The sequence below is a fragment of the Neofelis nebulosa genome, chromosome 8 (assembly GCF_028018385.1).
Source record: "Neofelis nebulosa isolate mNeoNeb1 chromosome 8, mNeoNeb1.pri, whole genome shotgun sequence".
NCBI classification, from domain to species: Eukaryota; Metazoa; Chordata; class Mammalia; order Carnivora; family Felidae; genus Neofelis; species Neofelis nebulosa.
In genome coordinates this window covers 31,520,116-31,544,946 of record NC_080789.1, presented here as the reverse complement: position 1 = coordinate 31,544,946, position 24,831 = coordinate 31,520,116, and the positions used below count along the sequence as shown (strand labels likewise).

Genomic DNA, 24,831 nt, shown 5'->3' with positions numbered 1-24,831 from the left:
GTATATGCAGGAGAGTGATTATTAATGCTGGATTGTGGATTTTAACCTGTATAAGGAGAGAAGAGAGGACATCAAGTTTGACAATTAGTGGAAAATGGTAGAATCGATAGATTGACAGGCCCACTGGATCAAAGAGAATAAACTGGAAAGATACAAAGTGGTGGTCAGAGATGGAATACATGGAATTGAAGAGATGAATGGATTGCAATTAATGGCAATGACAAAGGCTACAGGAAGACCATCAAACTAGGGGACTAGGATGGTGTTGAGGACTGGTTCATTAGGAGAAAAGTTCGAGGACCTGAAGGGACAGGATGTTGAAAGGATCATTTATGTGCATATCAAAATCCCAAGAATGAAGACAGGAGTACAAATGAGTGACAGTGAACCAGATGCTAACACCATCAAGAAATGAGGCCGTAGAGCCTGGGAGTTATATATGGAAGGAACAGTGAGTGGCAGTGGAAAATCTAATGAGATTCAAATCTGGGAGGGAGGAGGGAGGAGAAAGTAATACAGAAGCGGTAAGAACAGATAGCTCACTTCTGGACCCTGTGATTGTTATGGAGGAAACACAGCCACCAAATGAGAGGGCTGAAGAGATAGATACATCCTCAGAAGACAGACTCACTTTAATTTTGAGTAAGATGAAGGAAAAGTTTTGAAAATACATTGGATTTTGCAAAGTATCGGCTTTGGAATTCCAAAGGGCACACATTATATTACAGTCTCAGTGTCCATCTATAATATCCTGGCTATTGTGGCACAGTGAATAGAGGTCTATTGAATGTTACACATTCTTCTAATAAATGAAAAATGTAAGGCTACAGAATAGCATTATATACATATATATGTGTACATACACACACACACACACATATTCACATATATGTATATAGTTTGCTTATGCCAAAAAGTTCTCAAAGTTAACACAAAGTAGTGGTGTTCATCTGTGTGTGTGTGGTGGTGGGGGGGATCTAAATACAATGAATGTTGAAGGGATACTTTTGCCTTTATTTTATAGCCTGCTGTAGTGCAATATTGAAATGTATAATGATGAGACAATTGAAATATGAATACTTACTGACTCTAATATTAAGGAATTGTTCATTTTTCTTAAGTGTGGCAAGTATATCATGTTTTTTTTCAATTTAGAAATACATATTTACAGATCAAATATTTTTGGGTATTGGCCTAAAAGTAATATGAAAGGGGGAGTGGATAAAGAGTATAGATAGGAGACTTAGATACAAGATCATTCTGTAGTTGAGTAAAGTTGAACCTAGGCTATGGTTACATGGGGTTACATTACACTACTGTATTTTTATACATATTTCAAACTGTTCATAATAAAATGTTATAGAAAATAACTTATCAGATATTACAATAGGTAGTATCTATTCAGTTAAAATTTTGTTTCATTACACACTTTATTATATTAAATTTGGGGAACATAGTGTTATAAATATTCATGGTCCTACCCCTCACATTGTTTATGGCTTAAAAGTAAAAACAATTAGCAATCTCCTCTCCTTCCCCAAAATTATGAGATGGACCAAGGAGGGCCTTGTAAGCCATGTTAAGGCATTTGGGTTTTCCTTTGAAAATAATGAGAAACGATTTAAGTGTTCCAACCAGAGAAAAATATCAGATGTCTTCATATTATTTGTTCTAACTTGAGGAACTGATTGAAAAAGGGCTAGGTATGTGTGATCAGTTAGGAGGTTATTGAAATTGTCTAGGCTTACATTGGTGAAATTGCAATACAAAGGCTGAACAGAAAAGGCAGAGTAAGCAAAGAAGTTGAAAAGAAATGGTGGGTGAATAAATATTATGTCATAAAGCTAGGGTATATGGTCTGAAAAGTCAAATACCGACCAGAGGTTAGCAGGATAATGATTTATTGCCTAAACCACATTAGCCACCATGGTGTTTGATCTTGCCATTCCTCTTCTCAGAAACACACGGTGGTTTCCCATGGCCCCTAAGAATGTCTACCCTCCTTGTTGTGACATTCAAGGTCATGCTCTCATCTCTCTGTGTATCTCTTTTTGCATTATATACTCTGGGTGCACTGATTTGATCTGATTGAATAAGAACTTGTATAGCTTCTTGCTTTGGAAGGTGCTGCTCAGACTGGGCCTAATTCTCCTCTGTCAAAATTTGTCTCACCCTTGTAAGTCTTATTAGCCCAAACACCCAACTCCTCCATAATCCCACGTAGTCTATATCCATTCCTCCTTTCTGCATGCTCTAAGGACATTAACTGGACCTCAGCTTTATACTTAGGTAATAACTTCTGTGTGTTTTTATAAATATTATAGTCGTTTTCAGATCTTCTCCCCAACCAAGTTAGAAACCTCTTGAGGTCAAACAGTGTTAACTTTATCTTCATCAATTACCTTACCTATTTTAGTAACCGGTAAATACGTCCATATTATAACAAAATCTAGATTTTAGCTTATATGCTCAACCATTTTTTAAATATGTGTGATAACCTTGATATCAAATGACAAGGCAAACTTATGAGAGTGCATAAAATTCTTTATTTAGAACAATAAAGTATATGTATATATATAATGTAATTTCAAATTCAAACCTGTATAAAAAAGGGTCAGGACATATACCTAGTTTAAAAAGTACACATATAGTATATACACATACACATCACATTTTACAACGTTTTTTATTTAATTACACTTCAGTCATAATAAACTAGAATAGTGTTGACATACATTTACATTACAATATGCAAACTCCAATCTATGAATGAACTAGCAATGTATCTATGCATCCATCTAAATGTTTGAATACTTTTCAAGTCCGTCAATTTAAAAAATAGCAACAAATGGACACTATAATCACACATTAATCCTTAGAATATAGGATATTTTTAATGAAAAATTTTGAGCCTTATAGCCGAGAAATCAAGTAGTTGAAAATACTATGTTTTTAAAACAATTTTATTTTTAAAAACATCATAAGGATGTAGTTGGAGATGGCAGTTATAAATTTACAATGCTTAGGAAACATTTTAGGATTATGAATATCCACTTTAAATTCTTTCTAAAACATCTTGTTAGGAAATAAAAGTACCATTACTTTATTTGTAACAAAGGCATTTCCAGACTTGTTAATGAAAAGCAGCAAAACCATAATTTGTGCAATAAAATATCATAAATTAACTAGTTAGAATTCCAATGTTTATATTTTAATGCCAATTTTACAAAATCATACTGTTTCAAAGACAAGCTGGCTTACTTTAAAATTCTTATCCCACCTTCTAATTTTAAAATGAAATTTATGGATGACCCCTTTCCAAATGGATTATAAATTATTTTTTGGCACTCAAAAACTTTAAGCATCTTACATTTCTGTTCTAAGCTTTTAATAAAATGACAGCATTTAAATGCTTAATTTGGTGCATTTCCAAATGTTGCACATATCTTATAGTATCTCCTCCTGACTAAAATGCACTTGTGGTTTTCATTCTTCAGAGGTGATCCAAAAATGTTTACTTAAGCAAAGGAAAAAGCCATCTCTTGTGTAAATGGTTACCCAATTCACCCTATAGGAGATTGAATTTTACTTTTACTAATGGATCCTATTTACATTACAAACAAGAATAGCAATGACTTTTTGTGTTCAAACTGATTATTCACAGATCAGAATGGAATATCTCATATGGAATAGTTTCAGATCTATTTTGTTGTCTTTGTCAGTCAGTTATCAATAGGTTTCACACCTAAGGTGGGACCTCCAACTTCACCATAAATAAAACATGGAGATCCAAAGAGAAGAGGTGACTTACCAATATCCGTTAACAGCAGAGAAGTTTCTCACAATTTTTTCCAACATCTGCCTCACTATGCGAAACTGTCTTTTGAAAAATTTCTAAGAATACGTGGGAAATGGCTAAAAGCCCCATATTGGAATTACATTTTGAAACCAAAACCTAGCTGCAGAAAAATACTGAGATATCCATAAATCATGAATCATGAATGGATTTTTCTGTTAATTTCAAACCTCAGTTGAATTAGAATACCAAAATATGCCACAAAGTTTCCCCGAAGTACTTTCATACTCAATTAAATGTGTTAATTCTTACGAAAAGCAAACACTACATTAAAAAACACATGTTTTCATTCTTCATATACTTAATTCTTTTTAAAGAGAATAGGGTACTTATTCTATTATCATATTGAAAAAAACTGAAATTTGTCTCTGACTCATTAAAAAAATGGCAGTGTGGTAAGCACGTTAGATTATAATACAAAATCCGGCAACACTTTGATATTACTGGGCAGGCACCATTTATCACAGAGCCAGTTTCTTTATAGACTTGTGTTCTACCAAAGAGGTGCAAAGCTTTTAGTATAATTTAGAATCTGCAGACTTCTGAGATCATTTTAAAAGGCAATTTTGGAACATTACAAAAGATATCAGATACATGGCACCAATTTAAAAGGTGATTTCATGATTGATAATATCAGTTGTGAGTTTTCCATGATTTCTGAAGGATATTCAGCACACATATCAGATAAAATAAAGCAAATGTGTGTGTGTATGTGTGTGTGTATATATATATATATATATATATACACACACACATACACATACACACACACATATTCATCTCAAAGCAGATATGACATATAATTCCCAAGCAGCCAGCATCCAAAATCATGTTCAGCCTTTTTCTACTGTTCATGCATTTTACTGAACTTTAGTGTTTTAAAAATTGGTAATTCACGTAACTCTCAATGAACTAACACATTTAATTAGGTAGAATATATCACCCCTTGCCTATGATGCCAGATTTCATAACTTGCTGAATTTGTTATTTAACTCTATTGATTAGGACCATGTCCTTGAGCGTTAAAACCCAGCTCCTGCCTTTGAGAATAAAAGTGCATTTATTGTACTCTCAAGCTCATTAAACAGCATTTTCTCATGGCTAAGAAAATCAAAACCATTGGTGAAATAAACTATTAAATTGAGAAGTATCAATCTTCTCAATCTACACCTGACCTACACACATGACTCATACTAACTTATATCTAGTTTCTTCCAAAAAATCAAAGTCACACACTGAGAGTCAGGTCCTTTCAGCAATTAAACTGATCGCTGGTTTTATTACTAAACATTTGATCCATGGGATATTTAAGGGCCTGAGTAAGTCAATGCAGCTTCCCAAAGCACCTGGGTTGTATCTTAGAGAAATGACTACCATCTGAGGAAGCCCAGCACTTTAGAGAAGGAAGGGATCGTAGAAATCATCTGGGCTTTTTGGTACAAAACGCAAAAGCCGCTTCACTGGGGTTGTATTTGGATCTTTTAACATGAAGTCCAACTATACTAGAAATTCTTGGACTTTTGAAATAAAGGAAAGCTAGCAGTTTTTCATGCCCTTTTGTATCACTACATTGAAAATGATCATCTGAGGGGGTAGAACATGACAATAATGTTATAACAAGAATTAAATTATAATAGAAAGCTTTGGATCCCTTCATCTGTATGTTCATGATCTACTGAAAGAATCTTAAACCACAAGAAACCATTTCTTTAGTCAGATCTTCGACTATTAAAAAAAATGGCAAGGGAAATTCACAAAATGTCTTACAAGTTTTAGTTTAAAAGCATGATGTCCATCTTGAGAATTCTTACCAAATTCACTCTTAATACAACAAACGCTGTCACACATTTTAAACAGCAAACTGACATGCGTAACTACATAAAGCTCGCTATTTTAAATTCATAAATATTAATATAGAGTGCCTGATTTTAAATAAATGGATCCCTTAAACTGATAATGGTGATTATATGAGAAATAACTAAAATTTCCTGATTCCTTTCATTCTTATAAAAGCCAAGTAACCTTATTTTCAATACCCATATTACCATGTGGGTGTGGTTTTCTAATCTTAGATACTAAATATAATTTTTAGTTTCTCTCATGATGTAAATTGAAAATGAGACCTTCAAACATTCAGCAATTTCTCTTAAGTCCCTTTACATAACTCTGTAATAGTTTTAGAATATAAACATTTCATAATATATTTTGCAAGCACAATTTATACACTCTATAAGTGGTAGGGGAAAGGGGTGCAAAATGTCCTCCTCAGTGACCGTGCTGTTCAGTGTTCATGGCTTCTTTGGGCCATAACTCCTTTGGAGAGTCTCCTCTCTGCAAAGGCATCAATGTTTTTTTTAGGGGGTGGTTTGTTTGTTTTTTTTTTACATTTTTATTCAACTTACTTAAACCAAAGCAAACCAAAACAAAAACAACCCAGTTCATCCATTTCTCCCAACCACCCCCATCCCTTGCAACTACCAATCTGTCCTTTGTATCTATGAGCTTGGTATTTTTAATTTTTTTACTTAAAAAATTTTTTTAGATTCCACATATAAGAGAGATCATACGGTATTTCTCATTCTGACCTATTTCACTTAGCATAATGCCCTCAAGTTCCATCCATGTTGTCACAAATGGCAAGATTTCATTTTTAGAGCGGAATCAACTGTATGTATAATACGTGTGTTATACACCCACACATGTAACACATTTTCTTTATTCATCTATTGATGGACACTTACATTGTTTCCATATCTTGGCTATTATAAATAATAATGCAATGAACATGGGGCTTATACATCTTTTAGAATGTGTTTTCATTTTCCTCAAATACCCAGATGTCGAACTCCTGGATAACATGGCAGTTCTAATTTTTTTGAGGAAACTCAAAATTTCCCATAGCGACTGCACCAATATACAGTCCCACCAACAGTGCACAGGGTTCCCTTTTAATTCTTATCTTTTTGATAATAGCCATTCTAACAGGTATGAGGGATATCTCATTGTGGTTTTGATTTGTATTGCTCTGGTGATTGATGGTGAGCATCTTTTCATGTACCTGTTGGCCATTTGCAGGTCTTCTTTGGAAAAACATCTACTCAGATCTTCCCATTTTTAAGTTAGAGATTTTTTTCTTTTTCTTTTTTTTTTTTTTTTTTTTTTTTTTTGCTATTATTGTAGGAGTTCTTGGTAGGTTTAGCTATTAGCCCCTTATCAGATATTTGACTTGCAATTATTTTCTCCCATTCAGGTTTTTTTTTTTTTTCCATTTTATTGATGTCATCACTGTTCTACTACAATACTGACTCCCAAGCATGGATAGATCCAGCTAACCATGTCCATTTGTCTAGTGGGAGATAGGTTTATGTCAAGAAGAGACCAAGATCAGACCCAGACCATTAATTAGCAGCTACAAGGCTGACATGTTGCCTACTCCAATCATTTTGTTCCTACTGCTTTCTAAATGTAGACTGGCTGATGCTGTTGAGTTTTTGTTTTTAACATTTTTTCTAGATTCATTTCAGAAAAATTATCCCCACTATACAGGATGAAATCTACTTGCAAAGACCAAGATTACTATGAACTGCAGGTTGTAACTGAAAATAAAGCTATGTGACTTTTCAGCAATTAGACACTTCTGGAGGCATGCAAAATGGTGCATGCAATCGGGGACACGTGCTTTCTCTCCCAACGTCAGTTGCAAGTTCTAAATGAGACCACCAGTCCCCCACGTCTTTAAAATAGAGTCCTGCTCCATGCAAGGTCTTCTTTATAGATGATTAATTCAGTGCCAGTTTCACAGTAAAACACTTTGTTCCAATTTGTGAATCATCCATATAGAGTCATGGGTAGCAAGAACAGATAAAAATGCAGTCTGTTACTCCAGACAGAATATGAATTTGTTTAAAGCTGCTTCATTTATGAAGCAAACATGAACTGTTACCCGCCTAGAGAGGAAAGAAAAGAGAGAGATTATGGTGTATCTGCTTTATGCCTTCTTTCCATTCTCAATAGCTGAATTCATAGGACTACAGAATGAGTAATATACTTAAAATACAAGCTTCACTTACACAAGCTACAAGAACTTGACAAATCTTTTCCTAGATGCAATGATTAGTCACTCTCCGTGACCTCCCTGGGAACATTTAACATTATCTGAATGATCTTACTCATTGTTTGACTCTCTCCTCTCATTAAAATGTAAGCTCCATGAGGACAGAGACCTTTGTCTATCTTTTTTACTGCTGTACTCCAACACCTAGAATAATACCTGGCAGAGGAAATATTCAATAAATATTCCTGGAACATAAGGATGGATGAATGAATACCCAGTGGCCTTCACACCCATTTGCATACTATAGATTGTTTCCATTTGTGGTAAGAGGGTTATTTTGCAGCCTTGAATTTCTCTAACCAGGCTATGAAAAGGTAGTATATACATAGTGAGGGGAGAGGGTTTTTGAAAGACAAAGACAGTGTCTAGAGAGAAATGCAGTAGCATTAAGGAGACATCAGTGGAGAAGCTAATAAGAGACCATCAACAAACAGCAGCCTTCTGGTCACTGAGCAATGCCAGTATCTTAACTGCTAAGCCATCACTTCTCCCAAGTGAGGAAACAGCAGCAGCAAGAGGGCTTTCAATACTGTCAGCCAAGAAAAGGAAGAAATCCTCCATCACGTCCGGACAAAGTCTCTGGGGAGGTTCATTTGGCCTTAACATAACTTATACTTGTTGAAACATTAAAGCCAGACATTGTTTCAGTTCTTCAGAGCTGGTGCTAATCCACTGAGCTTTGGACTCAGCTTTTAGATTTTCAACTTTCACATCAAGTCTCCCTACTTACTTAACTATTTTTTTCAAAGATCGTATCTTCACAATATCTTCAATCACCACCACTAAATAACCGCGTATGTTGCTTTTTCTTCCCTACTCAATACCCTTCGTCCTTATTTCCTGAATTCAAATATCTCAGTTTTTAAATATTTGACATCAACACAAAGGTTATATATAAACTGCATAAAATTCCACAGTATAAATGGTAAGAAGTGCACTATTTTTTTCCGCTCTCTCTAAATGAATTTACTACAAATTGTACTATGACAAATTATCAAACAGAGAACTCTAGAAACTAGAGAACCTGCATCTGAGAAAGGAGAATTAAATCCCAAGAGGAAAATTAAGAAACAATTAAGAGAAAACTTCAGAAATCCAAAATATATAAGTAGATGATATTTTTTAAATAAGCCTTGATTAAAAACCAAAAGGGAATCACACAGAATACAAAAGGATATATTTTTTAAAAAAGGAATAGCTTGAAATTCTAAACTTAAGTAGAGAAGATTGGAAATCTATTTCTAGTTTTGTTCCCAGGTATCTTAGCAAAGAAAATAAACTCGAAGGTTGACAACAGTTTTCCCATAAAACAAAACAACAATTTTTATAATGATACCCTGGGATCCTTGCAACCACCTCATGAAATAAGCAGGGTGAGTCTTATTATCCCCTTACTAGAACTTGAAAAAACAGGGGTTAAAAGACAACTGACCCATCCAATAACCTACAGCTTAACTATTTGCAGAGCCATGGCCTGAACCCAAGTCTGATCCCTTCTTATCCTCTATGTGTGTGTCCTCAGAAAGAGCTCAAAAGCAAATCCTCTGAAATTCTTAAGAAATATCTGGTAAAGAGTCAGAGATCTTGGCAAATCCTGTGTGTGCCAAATGATAAAAATGTGACTCAACGTTACCCATATTCCAAATCTAGGATCTATTATCGCCTATCTTAGCCCAGATCTGCAGGAAATGTCCAGGTTGTGTTTCTTTTATGAATCTCTCCACCAGCCTACTTGTAATAAGTTTAAGTTTATTTGAGAGAGAAAGTGGGGGTAAGGGCAGAGAGAGAGAATCCCAGACTGCACTGGCAGCATGGAGCCTCATGCAGGGCTCAAACCCATGACCCATGAGATCATGACCTGAGATGAAAGCAAGAGTCGGATGCCCAACTGACTGAGCCACCCAGGACCTCCCAAAATTACTTTCAACACTTACCATGCTGGGGTGTCTCAATAACACTGACAAATGAGTGTCTACAAACTCATGTTATTTACTGTCAACCAAACAGGGCCTTCTCAGTGATGCAGTTCTTCTTCCAAGGTCTCAATTAAAATTCTTTGTAGATGACTCCCAAACCCCAAATCTATTACCTCCAGCCCTGACTGTTCTTTGAATTTCCAGTCTAAGACATTTGCCCCCATCAATATTTATTAACAACTCCTTCTCTTATTTTCTTTTAATGGCACCGCCATCTGGTTAGTCTCATAGGCTCCAAATTATCCTTGAGTACTACCTGTGATGTCAAGCCTCACATTCCATCAGTAACTAGAATGTGTTGATTATTTCACTGCATATCTCCAAACAGATCCATGCTTTCCTATTTCCATGGCCCTCACCCCAGTTTACGTCATCATTCTCTCACATCTATTTGGAAGATTGGCCTCCTAGGTGGACTGCCTGACTCCAGTTCACTGCTTCCATCCATCCGGCCACACCAACATTTCATTACTTTCATAATACTCGTTTTTGACTGTATTACTCACATCTTTTTTGAAGCCCTCACATAGCTCCTTACATTACTCAATAGAGTACACGTCCTGTATTTGTAATTTTTCAAACTGATGCCCACATCCTTGCTTCTCAGCATTTCAGCCCTTCATGTGTGACCTCCCACTGTAGTCCACCTGTACAAATGGACTCTTGAACACTTTCTCTGTACTTTTGGCCTCTCTTAGTTTATACCAATTGCAGTGTCTGGATTTCCCCTTCCCTATTGCTATTAAAATGTTACCAGTCATCCAAGATCTAGCTCAGTATAAATGCCACCTCCATCACCTACATGATGAAGCCTTTCTCCTATTGCTAGTGATTTCTTTCTCCTTTCAGATAAAGCAACTGTTTATGGGTGTGCATACTACAGTTCTAAGAGGTCTGTCCATACATATCACCATCTATATCTCTGAGTCAAGGACACATCCTGTACAACCATAATCAGTGCCTTTGATCTCTTATTGCATTTTCCTTGTAAGCTCCTTTCATTGTTTTAACTTTGCAAACTTCTAGTTTGCTTTTAAAAATAGGTTATTATGCATATGTCTTACTTCCTTTGGTAGGCTATAAGCAATTTAAGGACACAAGTAGGCTATATTAAGCTTTGCATCCAACAATGTATCTACTAGAGTGTGTTGAAATCACATTTGTGGCAAGAATTAAGAGTGAAATTTTCCTATAATATACGCTTTTCTTTCTCAAACTGCTACACACAAGCTAATAAGTGAAAAATTCTTGTGGAATGCCACTTATGAATACTTGGCATCAGCTAGTCAACTAAGTCGATTTTAAACTGTTTATATAGATTAGTATATTTTCTCTTAGCACCGGTTTCTTTTGTTTCTAGTTCATTACCTTATATTCCATGTTATTTCCTTGTTTTCAAAATATCAAACCTTTCCTCTTTTCATTTTCCAATTACAGGTTATTTCATTTGAAGAACTAATTATTCCATTTTTTGTTCTAGTATTCCAATATTTGTCTTCATTTTTTTTTAGCTGGTGAAACTTCCACTTGAGGGAGAAATCCTTGCAATAAATCTGAGTCATTCCCTGTAATTTCTCCTTCCTTGTTAACCAAGAAAATGACTATAATCCAAATCATATCTAATATTTAAAATATATAACAACAACTGCATATTACATTTCTATCTTGGTACTTTTTACTACGGCTTTCTTATTTCTCAGCAAATTTCCTCTTACTGCATCCTATTCTGCTCTCCCAAACCTTTTCCTTCACCACAATCCTCTCCCCAAATTACAAAGTTCTTCATCAGGCCTTAAACCTCTGTTGGTATAGGGACAAGCAAAAGGCTTTTACTCTACACAGTGGGTACTCAGTAAATGGTAACAAATGATACCTACATATTCACACTTTGGAGTCTGCAGATTCATGATGAAACCTGGCTCTTTTGTCTTCCTTTTTCCTATCCTTTCCAGGTCTATTTTTGTTTTTATTTTCATAAATTTTATTCTCATATTATTGCAATTTTCTGAGATTCTCATTTTCTCCATTTGTCCTCCAACAAATATTTATTCATTACTGTATGCACAAAGTAGATGTTATAGAGTTTGGTGGGATTCCAAAATGAAAGTCAGAAACAAACCTTGCTCTGTAAGAGCTTATGGTTTAGCAGTGGACACAAAATAACTATAAAAGTAACTGTGAAGTCCTATTAATGTGTTAATATTACATGAGTATTACATGTCATATGACATAGGATTAGAAGGGTATAAATTTGGGAAGTCAGCTTTTTGGAGGTGGTGGTATCTGAGTCTTGGAGAGATTTGCACACCTGATGAGTAAGATATTTATGAAGGAGAATGCCAGTTCATTCCTTATCCATTTCACAATGACTACTCAATAATGTGTGAGGAGTTTATTTCTAAATGATCCAGAGCTTCTTTTTAAACCTAATGTGATTGAATGTATACATGAATAACATTTTACATTTTAAGAAAAAATAGTCATTTCTCATGACTATATTTCCCCTTTGGACGCTTTACTTTCCTATTGACCCAAATCAATAAGTTAAATACACACGCACACACACACACCCCTACATGATAAAAATAAATCCTACTTCACCTTCTTAAAGATTTTTAAAAATTTATTTTATTGAGGTACGAACACTTAATGTGAGATCTATCCTCTTACCACATATTTAAGTACACAATGTAGCATTGTTAACTAGGGGCATAATGTTTTATAGCAGGTCTCTACAATTTACTCATCTTGCACATAAAAAACCCTACTTCAGAAGAACTATCTTCCTTACCAGTGGTTAAACTTTCATTCAGGATTTATTCACTCTGTCATTCAACAAGTATTTGGTTTGAGTCTACAACACATAGGCAACAAGCTGAGTTGCTATGAGGAGATACAGCAAAACAGGCTCAATTCCTATCCCTGAATGTTCCCTGACTAGCAGACATATGCAGAAATTGCTTGACCATGGTTGTTTTCAAATGCCATTTTTTTCCCTCCTAAACAGGTGCCCTGGGTTTTCCCATCATAATCCATTCTCCAAACGTCATAGGGCAAATACCACAATTAAAAACCGCATGATTAAAGACCTGTGTGCCAAAACAGGATCCCAGCGATGCAATCCAAAACCAACCAGGACATTACTTGAGCCTTTAAGACTCAATTAACTATTTAATGTGTGGTTTCTGGATGTCTAGCTTAAGGGAACTGAAATGGCAGACAGGAAAGCAACAGTCAGGCTCATGTTGGGGTTGAAGGGCAGAGGAATTATTTTTCTTAGAAAGCTAGGATTTCAACTTGGAGAGTACTGCTCCAGAAAATAAAAAGTATTGAATGAAAGGTCTATTCATTATTTGACAGAAAACATGACCTTAGAGAGGAGGTAAGATCGTGAACAGGGGGGGAAAAAAGTGCTATTTATGGTTTGGATATGGTGATCCAGAGCACGATTAAAGGCTGAAATGAAGTCTGTGTAATAGCAGGGTTAAAATGTTAGAGAAATAGGCAACATTGTTATTGTATCATCTTATTTGGGACTGTTGGAAAATGTTTTCCAACTATCAGAGTGAGCTCCTGGAGAAGGCAAAAAGCTCTCTGGAGAGAAATCTCTGAATCTGGGACAGAAATGAAACTGGAAGGACAGTGATCTACAAAGAAAAGGCGAAGCTCACCACAGACCATGTATCTCCTAACCCTGGAAAGTGGGTGATCTTCTGACCATGAGGGAGGGCAGGGAAAGAACTGAAGACTCAGGAGGATGAGAGGACATTCATACACCACTGTGATCAATGTGTCGCGCTCCGGTGGCCGTAACAAAACTAACAGCCAGTTAGCACAAGTAGAAATGAGAAGGGCAGAACTGACGTTGGCTCAGGTGGGTGCCATTCAGGGTGCCCTCCCCCTCCCCCACACTAATCCAGGGTCTGCCACTCAGCAGCTGTGAAAGTAGACAGGAGAGGAGGTATGAACATCAGGTATCTGTTTCTGGTGTAGGTTTACTGCATCCTGGCTCTGGACAGTCATGGGGCAGGTGGCCCTTTACCTTGACAACTTTCTTCTCCTGATTTACAAGCTATTTTGATCATTTATCCTTTTCCTTAAGATAGCAAGGAAAGGGGCGCCTGGGTGGCGCAGTCGGTTGAGCGTCCGACTTCAGCCAGGTCACGATCTCGCGGTCCGTGAGTTCGAGCCCCGCGTCAGGCTCTGGGCTGATGGCTCGGAGCCTGGAGCCTGTTTCCGATTCTGTGTCTCCCTCTCTCTGTGCCCCTCCCCCGTTCATGCTATGTCTCCCTCTGTCCCAAAAATAAATAAAAAACATTGAAAAAGAAAATTAAAAAAAAAAAAATTAAAAAAAAAAAAAGATAGCAAGGAAAGATTTGTGGCATGCACTTGTTTACAGCATCTAACAAATGAGTTGCTTTTTTCTATTACGTTATGGTAGTCACGCCTAACTGAAATTAGTCTTATTTTTACTTCCTCTATTAATATTATCTTATTTTAGCCCTAATTTGTTCTATTTCCCTTGGTTAACTTATTTTCTGGCCTCAAAAATAGTAAACACTTGGCTGTTAATTTTTTGTATCCCTTCCACACAGGATGAATCCAGTAATCAGAACGACTAATCACTGTTTGCCTTTCAAAATGTAAGAACACACATGACTGCATTGTGCACATCTAATTCATTGTAACAGCTTCAGTTACCACACCAACATCAGTTTAATAGTCAACTTAATAAATTTTGTTTCTAAATTTTGGCATCTAAGATTCTGTAGGGTTCTTGCTTAATCTTTCAGCTTAAATTCTAAAAACTTACCAAGGCACAAAAGTAACAGTGTTGATATAAGCCACAATTACACCTCTTGAAACTCTCTCTCTTTTTCTTGCAGCATACTGAAAAACAACAAGAAAAATGCTTATTTGCTTTTGGACAGAGATTCTGAGGTACACCATGATCTGGGCATTGTAAAAGGCAGTTTTTTTTTTTTCTGTAAACACAGTAACAAAAGATGGCAAAACCGAGTGGAAAGTTTATCTTCATCAGTAATTCTAAAGGGAAGAAGGAAGACCTCAACACAGTCTTCCCCAAGTTGTTTAAAAAAAGTCTCTCTCTCGCATATGCAAATACACATACTAAACATGCCTATCTGTGCTTCATAGGTGTATCTGTATACACGAAGGCATGATACAAGAGAAAGTAACATGCCAAATGAAAACTATAAACGGGGGGTAAATCAAAGTACCAGTGCTGGAGCAATATGGGGTAAGGGAAGTCAAATACATGAAGTATGCAAGAGAAAAGTCACTCAAGTATCCTGACTAGGAAGTAACCTTATGAACCAGGGTTGCAGGCGGAGTTTAGAAGGGCGAAGGGGAAGATTCTGCCGCAGCTCAGTCAAGACATCATAAAGGGGTGGATGAAGAGGATGACGGTTTCCAAAGCGCTAAGAGACAGACAGAGGAATGAGCATGTCCTGGTTGCTAGTGTGGAGATGGAGATTATGCACAAGTGTGCCTCCAGAGCCCCATGACGGGCAGTTTAAGCAAGATTCTGCTGAGTACAGAAATAGAGCTGCGACAGCCACTCTTGATACCTTAAGAGGAGTCACGAAGACGACGTGAAGGTATATTCTATAGGGAAGCAGAGATGTAGGACTGAAGCAAGTGTGAGAGGTAGGAAGTGTGGATAAAGACTGCAGATATGCATTGGGAGCTACCACTGAGAGCAAACAACTTGTTAAAAGATGTATAAGCACGTGTAGGGCAAGTGAAATGGCAATGTCAAGCCTACTTATGCACATATTTAGCAAAACAAAATACCTTATCTCATTATCCTCTTCATTAATCTGTATATTTTCAACTGTCCTTGTGAGATTCGGTTGTTTCTTCTGGGAAAAGAACAAGGACATAGATTGTAGAAACATCAACGGACAGTATAATATTCAAGAGGTAAATGGTCTCTACTTTGATCTTTATGTCAATAACTCCAACATCAGGGTTTTGTTTCCCAGCATGTAGCATGTAAAATATTTCTACAATAAAAAGTTATGAAAAATGCACCGTATTAGCGACTTAACATTTCCAGGGTGCTGGAGGTGAAAAAGCAACGAAGAAACAGAAAGATTTAAATGGTAATCAAATTCAAAAGACTGGATTTCAAAAAGTTGAATCGTAATGATTTAGCACATTTTAAAATCTGAGACAGGTTTCTGTAAGAAGAGAACAAAAGAAGAAAAATCCAAAATAGCAGATAATACAAATGACATTTCTGTTTGGCTTTAAGTGCATCATATGTTTTTCAGTCTATTTCTTCCTTTTTACATTTAGTTCAAGCTATTAAAACCAGTTATCATTTCTTAGGTGTACATTTAAAAACAATTTTTTTAACATTTCTTTATTCTTGAGAGAGAGAGAAAGAGAGAGAGGGAGGGAGGGGCAGAGAGGCAGAGTGGCAGAGTGTGAACAGGGGAAGAGCAGAAAGACAGAGAGAGGGACACAGAATCCTAAGCAGGCTCCAGGCTCTGAGCTGTCAGTACAGAGTCCGACGCGGGGCTCGAACTCAAGGGCCATGAGATCACGACCTGAGCCAAAGTCGGATGTTTTACCGACTGAGCCCTTTAGATATACATTTTCAGATAGAGGGGTTTTCTCCAAAGCATGATAAGGAATGAGGGCAAAGCCTTAAGATTTAGATTTTATTGAGACTAAATTAAGGTAGGATCTTTTCTCAGAAAAGGGGTGGCTTGTTAATCATTTATGTAAATGTAGTATGAGCAAATACACATCTGAAGTTAAGTTTTGATCAAGAAATAAAAAGAGTAGCAACACTTACCTTCCAGTAGAAGGCTCCAAAAGCAAATCCGATTACAAGAGAAAAGCACGCTGGTAATGCCATGACTGCCCATTGTATGCTGGAGTCTTCTATGGGATTTGTGGCCTTCCCTGTAAGGAAAACAGTACAGTGGTGAACACGGCATATCCATGCTAGTGGTTTGCTCTCATGCTGTGTGTGGTTGGCCCCACCTGTTGCCATAACGTACTCTTGACCTATCTCTGTTTGGAATATTTGGAAAACTGGTTTTTCTGCTGAGCCTTGTTTTGGGACAGCAATACAAGTCCATGTCGTCTCCAAAATACGTACGAGGAAAAAGAAAAGAAAACCCACAGAAGGTTATCACTTGGTTAATGTTGACACATATGGACCACAGACGACATTTTCCTAAAAATTATTTATACTATCAAGGAAATCTAAAACCTTTTCACTTTTTCACTCGTGACATCTTGCCAAGAAATTTTAGAGGACATGTTGCATTCTGGATCAAGGACGGTATGCATTATGCTGTTTGGCCTGCTGCATATATTAAGTCATTAAATATACTTTGTGGTTAGGGTCCTTTTAGGTACCTCACCCTCAGAGTCATGGCATTGCCTCACCACATCTCCGGTATACATTTACTGCACGCCAGAGAATGCCCAACACGGTGCTAAGGACTAAAGGTTTAATTTTTCAGACTTACATTGGAAAGCCCCAGAGTACCAAACACTAAGAATGGTTGAAAGAACCAGTGTCCTCTCATTGCTTACTCTAAATAAAGTAACAGTGCGAGAGAGAAAACGTGTGAGATTAAATTGGTCCTCCTCGGCTTTGATCCTGCTTGGCAGAATGATCGATGAATTAAACAAAACACATCTCCCACAAGGGTCTCTTCTCCTGTATCTCCTTACAAGGAACAGCTTAGCTGTTAGAACACACGGACACACATGCCAACTGGTGAGAGTCAAACCTGAAAAGTTTTATACATTTTCAGCAATTATAAGAACAAAATGTAAACTAATCCAAGGTAAAGTGACCATTTGGGGCTGTAATATTGCGCAAGATCTGGGTTACTGGGTCAGCCTACGGTCACCTATTTAACATATTAAGTACCTAAAGTATATAATGTAAAAGAACCAAACCACTGTAATGTGTATAAACATTTATAAGGAGAAAATGAACTTACAGATTTAACCTGAGAGGCAAGAAACAAATGCGATCTACTGCAGGGAGAACAGGAATTGCCCATTTCCCCACCATTTGTAAACTGGGAGCAGGAAGTTCAATTCTAGGATTCCTGTTTCCCAAAGGCTCTAATAGGAAGTTCGTGTGTGTGTGTGTGTGTGTGTGTGTGTGTGTGTGTGTGTGTTAAGGGGAGGGTTAGTGAGTCATGGGTACCCCTTACACATAAGGAACAGGGAGACTATCTGGATAGGGAAGTGGGGTCATCCATCCTGAATCACTTCCTTAAGACTCAACTACTGTATCTTCTGGCCCACCCCCCATCCTACAGCCCCATGGGAAAGAAGTTTCAGGAGTTTTAAAGTGGAGTTCAACATGAATTCTTTCAGCAAAGTAAGCCAGAGTTACAAAATGGGATTTGGTAGAATTGAAGTAGTACTACTGTCATTATGATAATATAGCTATTTTAAGGGTTACAGAAGATTATGTGTACTAGTCTGGGATTTGACTACCATTTATAAAAGAGTTTTCTCTCAGAAAATGGATTCAGAGTTATAAGCAATTTTTGCCATTTTAGGCATTTTAATATCACTGTCTGTAAATAACTTGGCTATTTGTGGTTGCATTCCAGTAACAAGTTTGATTTCTCCCAGGGGGCCACTCTGCTACGGCCCACAGTGTCTATTGGGACTGCTGTGTAGTTATGACAGATTTGACCAGGCGATGTCCTGGAGGGATCCCCTAATGAAGGTATACAGAGAGAACAGAGGAAGCTTCTGATATTTTTGTCCCCCGACTCCAATGGAAAACTAATGAGCCAGGATGGTGCTATGGAAAATTCCATTACGTATGTTTGGGTAGCCAGATGCCCTGGAATCAAGGCAGCCAAACACCCTGTTTTTCCCCTTCTTTCAAAAAGCCAAATCTTGAATTGAGCCATTCAGACCACAGGAAGGACCAGGCCCACTACAGCAACAAGCAGAAGCAGGCTACTAGAGAAAGAGGCATCCTGGGATTCCCCACTCACAATCTTTCTCAGGTAGGACGGCCCCTAAAGAAGGTGTTCCAAACAAAGCCATGCTGGAGGAGAGATCTAATTAAAGAGAACTCACCTCACGCTTCCAGAGTATTGTGACTTTTTAACCATTTTAAAAGTCCTTCCCCTCCCTGCTCCAGGACTTTGGCCCCAAAGTCTTAGCATCTAAGACACAGAAGCAATCCACTTGCTGGAGGGAGGGGCCTGGTAAAGACCGGGAGGAGAAAGGGACCAGGAGAACTGAGAGCTTTCACCTCCTTAAGGGGTCAATGTTACCTTGCTTTTGTTATTTCTCATTAATGCAAAAAGCTTAATAGCCAGCCTTTGGTTCTCTCCACTGATACTGCCATCCCTCTTGCAGAGAAAGAAAAAGGATGTTGTAAGAAAAGGCTTGTTCACACCTTCATAGTTTGGCTCCCAAGAATTTCTATTGCTGCTATCTATGTGGGATCAATGAGATTTGAACTGTCTGCCTCAAGGCCCATATGGTGGGTGTCTGGGGTCAAAGCCCAAGCTAGTAACAAGGCTTTGCTTTTAGTAAAGATTGTCCCAGAAAACTTGTGAGGTAAGGGGGCTCATCTGGACAGGATTTGAGTAATCCCAAATCCCTGGGTTGTTGTTATAATGGTTCTCTCGTTATTATGAAAAGGGTCCATTGTCCAAAATTTATGGGAACTGATTTGTTTGGTTTGACTAATAATACACAACATCTGTTCAAACACAGGACACAAAAAACTGCGCTACAATTTTGCTGAACTACTATTTCGAATGATTCTGCTTATGGGCATCACCATGTCTGTGAACATGGATCTCTTGGTGCTTAGAAAACCTGTAGCTCAGTCTCCCTCCATGATTCAGATTCAAAGCTCACTGTAGGCTTGCCACATTTACTGACCCACAGGCTTGGTGTATCTGACAATTCTAACAATTAATGATGAACACATACATAAGGCATTGTGAGAAATAAGCCCACTGGCCCAATCAAAGGAGGGACATGGAGACTCGGAGCACAGTGAAGTGAGGCTTTAATCAATGTTCTTGCAAGATTGGGTGTCTGAGGGACAGGCACGCTCAGGGAAGTTGCGGCAAACCATTTTTTTCCTAGCATGCAAGTCCTTCCTCTGGTTCCTCATTGGCTGAGTAATAGAGGTTACCGCCTGGGACACAGACAATGCCTATGGCCCATGACAAGCAGAAAGCAGTCTGACTGGAACAAATGTACATTCCCTGAGGTGACACAGAGACTTTCAGTCCCTCCTCCCTTTGCTCTTTGGCACATGCTCATTGCAAAGCCTGAAACACAGGGAGGGTAAGAAGAACCAGGAAGTGAAATGTCTAAGGGTTTGGGTTTCCATTGTGTGTGTGTGGGGGGGGGGTCCGTACTTATTTCCAATAGGTTGTAAACCTGTTAACTAGAGAGCACAGTTTTTTTTTTAATTTTTTTTTTAATGTTTATTTATTTTTGAGAGAGACAGAGACAGAATGAGAGGGGTTAGGGACAGAGAGAGAGAGAGAGAGGGAGACACAGAATCTGAAGCAGGCTCCAGGCTCTGAGCTGTCAGCACAGAGCCTGATGCGAGGCTTGAACTCACAAGCTGTGAGATCAAGACTTGAGCCACCTAGGCGCCCCATGCATAGATAGCACAGCTTTTATTTGGTACTTCTGAAAATACTGCCCTTACTTCTCACAGGCAAGGCTCCAAGTTCATGTGTCTTAACACATTTAAAACTCACAGAAACCTTCTGAAGGAGGTATTATTATCCTTCATTTGACTGGCAAGTCCAGAGAAATTAAGTAACTCACCCAAGGTCACACAGTTATCCAAGGGCTAATGCTGGGATATAAGCCCAGGAGGTCTGACTCAAAGACTCTCTTTTTAGAAGATATATAAGGTAATGTCAAAGTAAGAATTTCTTCCAATATTCTTCTCAAATACTGTCTGCAAGGATCTTAAACATCCTTTTAGCTTGGTATATAAAGTTAATTACTTTTACTGTGAAAACCCAATTCCTTTTGGGTAACTTGAACACTTTTATAAGGGAGAATCATGGGATAATACAAGATATGAGAGGACACTCATCTCTCAGGACTCCTTCATAGACTTTGGTCTTCCGGCTAGCATGGCCACTTTTTGATTCTTATCCTGAAAACTAGTGTGATCACTTCAAATTTCTCTGGCCATATTCCCCCCAAAAGTCTTACCTCCTTTATGCTACAACTAAAAACGTTTACATACTTCTGTTATGATACATATTGTAGTCCATACATGGTATATATGATAAAATACTATGAGTATTTTATGTATGTATGTGTCTTTTAGAAAGATGTAAGCTCTACAAGAGCTAGTCTTTGTGCATGGCTATCTAAGTGCTATATTGATGAGTGACATCTGACAGCAGCAAATTATGCAAGATCCATATTTTTTACAAAAAAGAAAAAAGAAAAAGCAAAACAAAAAAGAACACTGACCATTCATTCTGTAATTTAAAAAATACCTTCAGACTCAGAGGCACAGGACTGAATAGGTGTTTTATATTCAGTTGTTTTTTGAGGTAAGTAGAAAAGACTTTTGTTTCCAACCATGATAATAGCAGATTAGCCCTCCCAACCTAAATAGTTATTATCATAGAAAGATTATAGGCGGCAGTTACTTTCATACATTAGCCAACAGATAGCACAAGAATGTATTCCCTAAGAGAGTAAAAGCACACATGGTGAGTCCCACGATTGTCTTCATTTTCTAGCTAGGAGGTATGGAAGACAGAGCCCAAGGAAAGTTCAACGGTCTCACTTGAGATAGGGTATCAGAGACTGAAGTTCAGGGATGCAGTGGCCACAGTTTGTGGGGCAGGTTTATTTGTGGGAAAGGAGCGGGGCTGAAAAGAAATCTCTGGAGGAATCTCCTTAAGTCACCAGTTAAGAAATAAGCTGTACATGGACAGAAAGAGACTTCACAAAACCTGGAATAAACAACACCTGGGAAGCTATGACCTTGGCATTCAGAGACAAAGGAGCTCTGACAAGCAAGAATGGAGAGATTTTCTAAGCACTCAATATCTCAGAAATTTCACGCCTTAGAAATAAGGCTACTCTCCCTCTTTCCTCCATGAAAGCTTAAAAACAAGACTGACAAGGAAAATAGTCTGCCAGTAATTGAACTGCCTACCTGAACAAAACTCAAAAGTCTCTAAAGGAATGAAACAAAATCTGCTTTCTCAAAAACATAGTATCCGTAATATCCAGCATATACTAAAAAAATTACTAGTTATTTAAAGGGAAATGTGACCCATAATCAGGAGAAAAAAGCAGTCAATATATAATAACCCTGAGATGACCTACATGGTGAGATTAGGAGACCAAGAACTTTTAGAGCTTTATTAACTACAGTTGGCACTTGAACAATGTGGGGTTAGGGGCATGACCCCCTTGCACAGTTGAAATCTATATATAACTTTTGACTCCCCCAAAACTTAACTACTAATAGCCTAACTGGAAGCCTTACCAATAACAAACAATCGATTAACACATATTTTGTATATCTATCCTGTATTCTCACAATAAAGTAATCCAGAGAAAAAATATTAAGAAAATCATAAGAGAAAATACATTTATAGTTCTGTAAAAAATCCATGTATAAGTGGACCCATGTGGTTCAACCCCATCTTGTTCCATGGTTCCAGGGGCCAAAAAAGAAAATATTATCATAATGAATATGCAGAATGCAAATCTCAGCAGGAAAATAAGAATCAAATGGAAATTCTAGAATGCAAAATACAGACTTAGAAATGAAAAAAATGCACTAGATCCAAACCCAAAGAATGTACAGCACCAAGAGTGAACCCTATGTAAAATATGCACTTCCAATGATTATGATGTGTCCATGTAAGTTCATCAGTTGTAACAAAGGTACCTCTGGTGGGGGGGGGGGGGGGGAGGGGAATGCCGATAATAGAGGCTGGACATGTGTGGGGGCAGGGAGGGTGTGGGAAATCTCTGTACCTTCTCCTCAATTTTGTATGAATCATAAACTGCTATAAAAAATTAAAAATAGCAAAAAATAAAAATGTACTGGATGAAAAGTTTAGCAGCTTACAAATGGCAGAAGAGTCAGGGAACTTGAAAACAGGTAAGTAGAAATTATATATTTTGATGAATAGAGAAAAGAGATCGGGGCAAGGGAAAACAATGAACAAAACCTCTAACATCTGAGATAATATTAAACTACCTAATATATGTGTTATTGGCATGTGTGTGATTAAATATACTATGTAGCACAAAAGATATTTCTCCTATTTTTTTCTTGGTGCTACAATATTAACTAAGTAGAACATTTCAAGTTAAGATATATATTGTAACTCCTAAAACCACAAAATAATAAATTTTAAATTTTATTGAAAACAAAATAATAAAAAAAAAAATTAACCCAAAATCAACCTGGAAAGGAGAAATAAAGAAATGAGGCAAATAGGAAACAAAATGGTAGACCCAAATCCAACCATATGTTGATATGATGATAATAATAATAATCATCATCATATAATAACTGTATTAAATATAAATGGATTAAACACTCCAATTAAAAGTCAAAGACTTGCTAAAATAGCAAGGCCCAACTATATACTGTCTACCAGAGATGTACTTTAAAAATAAAGACAATAGATTGGAAAGAAAAAAATATACCATGAAAAAAGTAAGGATAAGAAAAACTGGCTCTACTAATGCAGATAAAATACACTTCAAGACAGAATACTAGCAGAGGTAATGAGGAATATTTCAGTAACAATATAAAGGTCTGTTAATCAGGGAACCCATAATAATAATCAATATAACCACCTAATAATACAGCTTCAAAATATATGAAGTGAAAAACTCATAACCAAAAGGACAAATGGCCAAATCCACAATCTTAAGATTTTTAATACCCCTCAGTAATTGATAAAAAATTAGACAAAAAAATGTAATAAAGATATTGAAGATCTGAACACTATAACCATTTTGATCAAATTTGAGAATGCTACACTCCATATTTGAATGATACACATAAAATAAGTCTCAATAAATTTTGAAAGATTACAGTGTATGTTTTCTGACAACAGAATTTAGAAACCAGTAAGGTACCCAGAAGAACCACATATGTTTAGACATCAAGCAACCCATTTTAATATTACCCATTAATCAAAGAATAAATCACATGGATAATTAAAAAATATTTTTGAGGAAATGATGGAAACACAATATATCAAAGTGTATGGGATGCAACTAAAGTTGTTTACAAGAAAACTTATACCTTTAAGTGCTTATATTAGAAAATTAGAATGGTTTAAAAATCAATGATTAGATTTTTCTACTTGAAGAAAACTAGAAGTAAGCTGAACAAACTCAAGCCCAAGTAAAAGGAAATAAGAAAGATTAGAAATCAATGAAATAGGGGTGCCTGGGTGGCTCAGTCGGTGGAGCATCTGACTTCGGCACAGGTCATGATCTCACGGTTCATGGGTTCGAGCCCCGCATGAGGCTCTGTGCTGACAGCTCAGCCTGGAGCTTGCTTCGGATTCTGTGTCTCCCTCTCTCTCTGTCCCTCCCCCACTGGTGCTCTCTCTCTCAAAAATAAACATTAAAAAAATTTAAAAAAATGACATAATATAAACTAAGAAGCTAAAAGTTGCATCTTTGAAAAGATTAATAAAATTGGTAGTAGAGATCTTAACCCATGTAGTCCGTTCTTAAAACTTTTCAGATCTGACGTGTTATGTAATTCAAAATTTCAGATTTTACAAAGTTCTGTCTTACAAATATTGTATATAATATCCTCATTGAGGTCTGGGTAGCACACTGTAATCAAACACAGTATTTCT

General features: G+C 37.1%; 1 protein-coding gene across 6 annotated transcripts in view; it reads right to left on the bottom strand.

The window, feature by feature from the left end:
- Positions 1-2,523: 2,523 nt before the first annotated feature.
- KITLG (KIT ligand) overlaps positions 2,524-24,831 on the bottom strand; it is an 85,959-nt gene continuing 63,651 nt past the window's right edge. For 4 of the 6 annotated variants that reach the window (XM_058741839.1, XM_058741840.1, XM_058741835.1 and 1 more), the window contains 4 exons: positions 16,776-16,885; positions 15,764-15,831; positions 14,760-14,836; positions 2,524-7,803 (listed from right to left, as the gene is read on the bottom strand). In XM_058741839.1, the coding sequence (XP_058597822.1) occupies positions 14,797-14,836; positions 15,764-15,831; positions 16,776-16,885 (218 nt within the window). In that variant the 3' untranslated portion in view covers positions 2,524-7,803; positions 14,760-14,796. Of the gene's footprint in view, positions 7,804-14,759; positions 14,837-15,763; positions 15,832-15,864; positions 15,976-16,775; positions 16,886-24,831 lie in introns of those variants that run through there. The other 2 variants (XM_058741836.1, XM_058741838.1) reach the window with 2 other exon arrangements.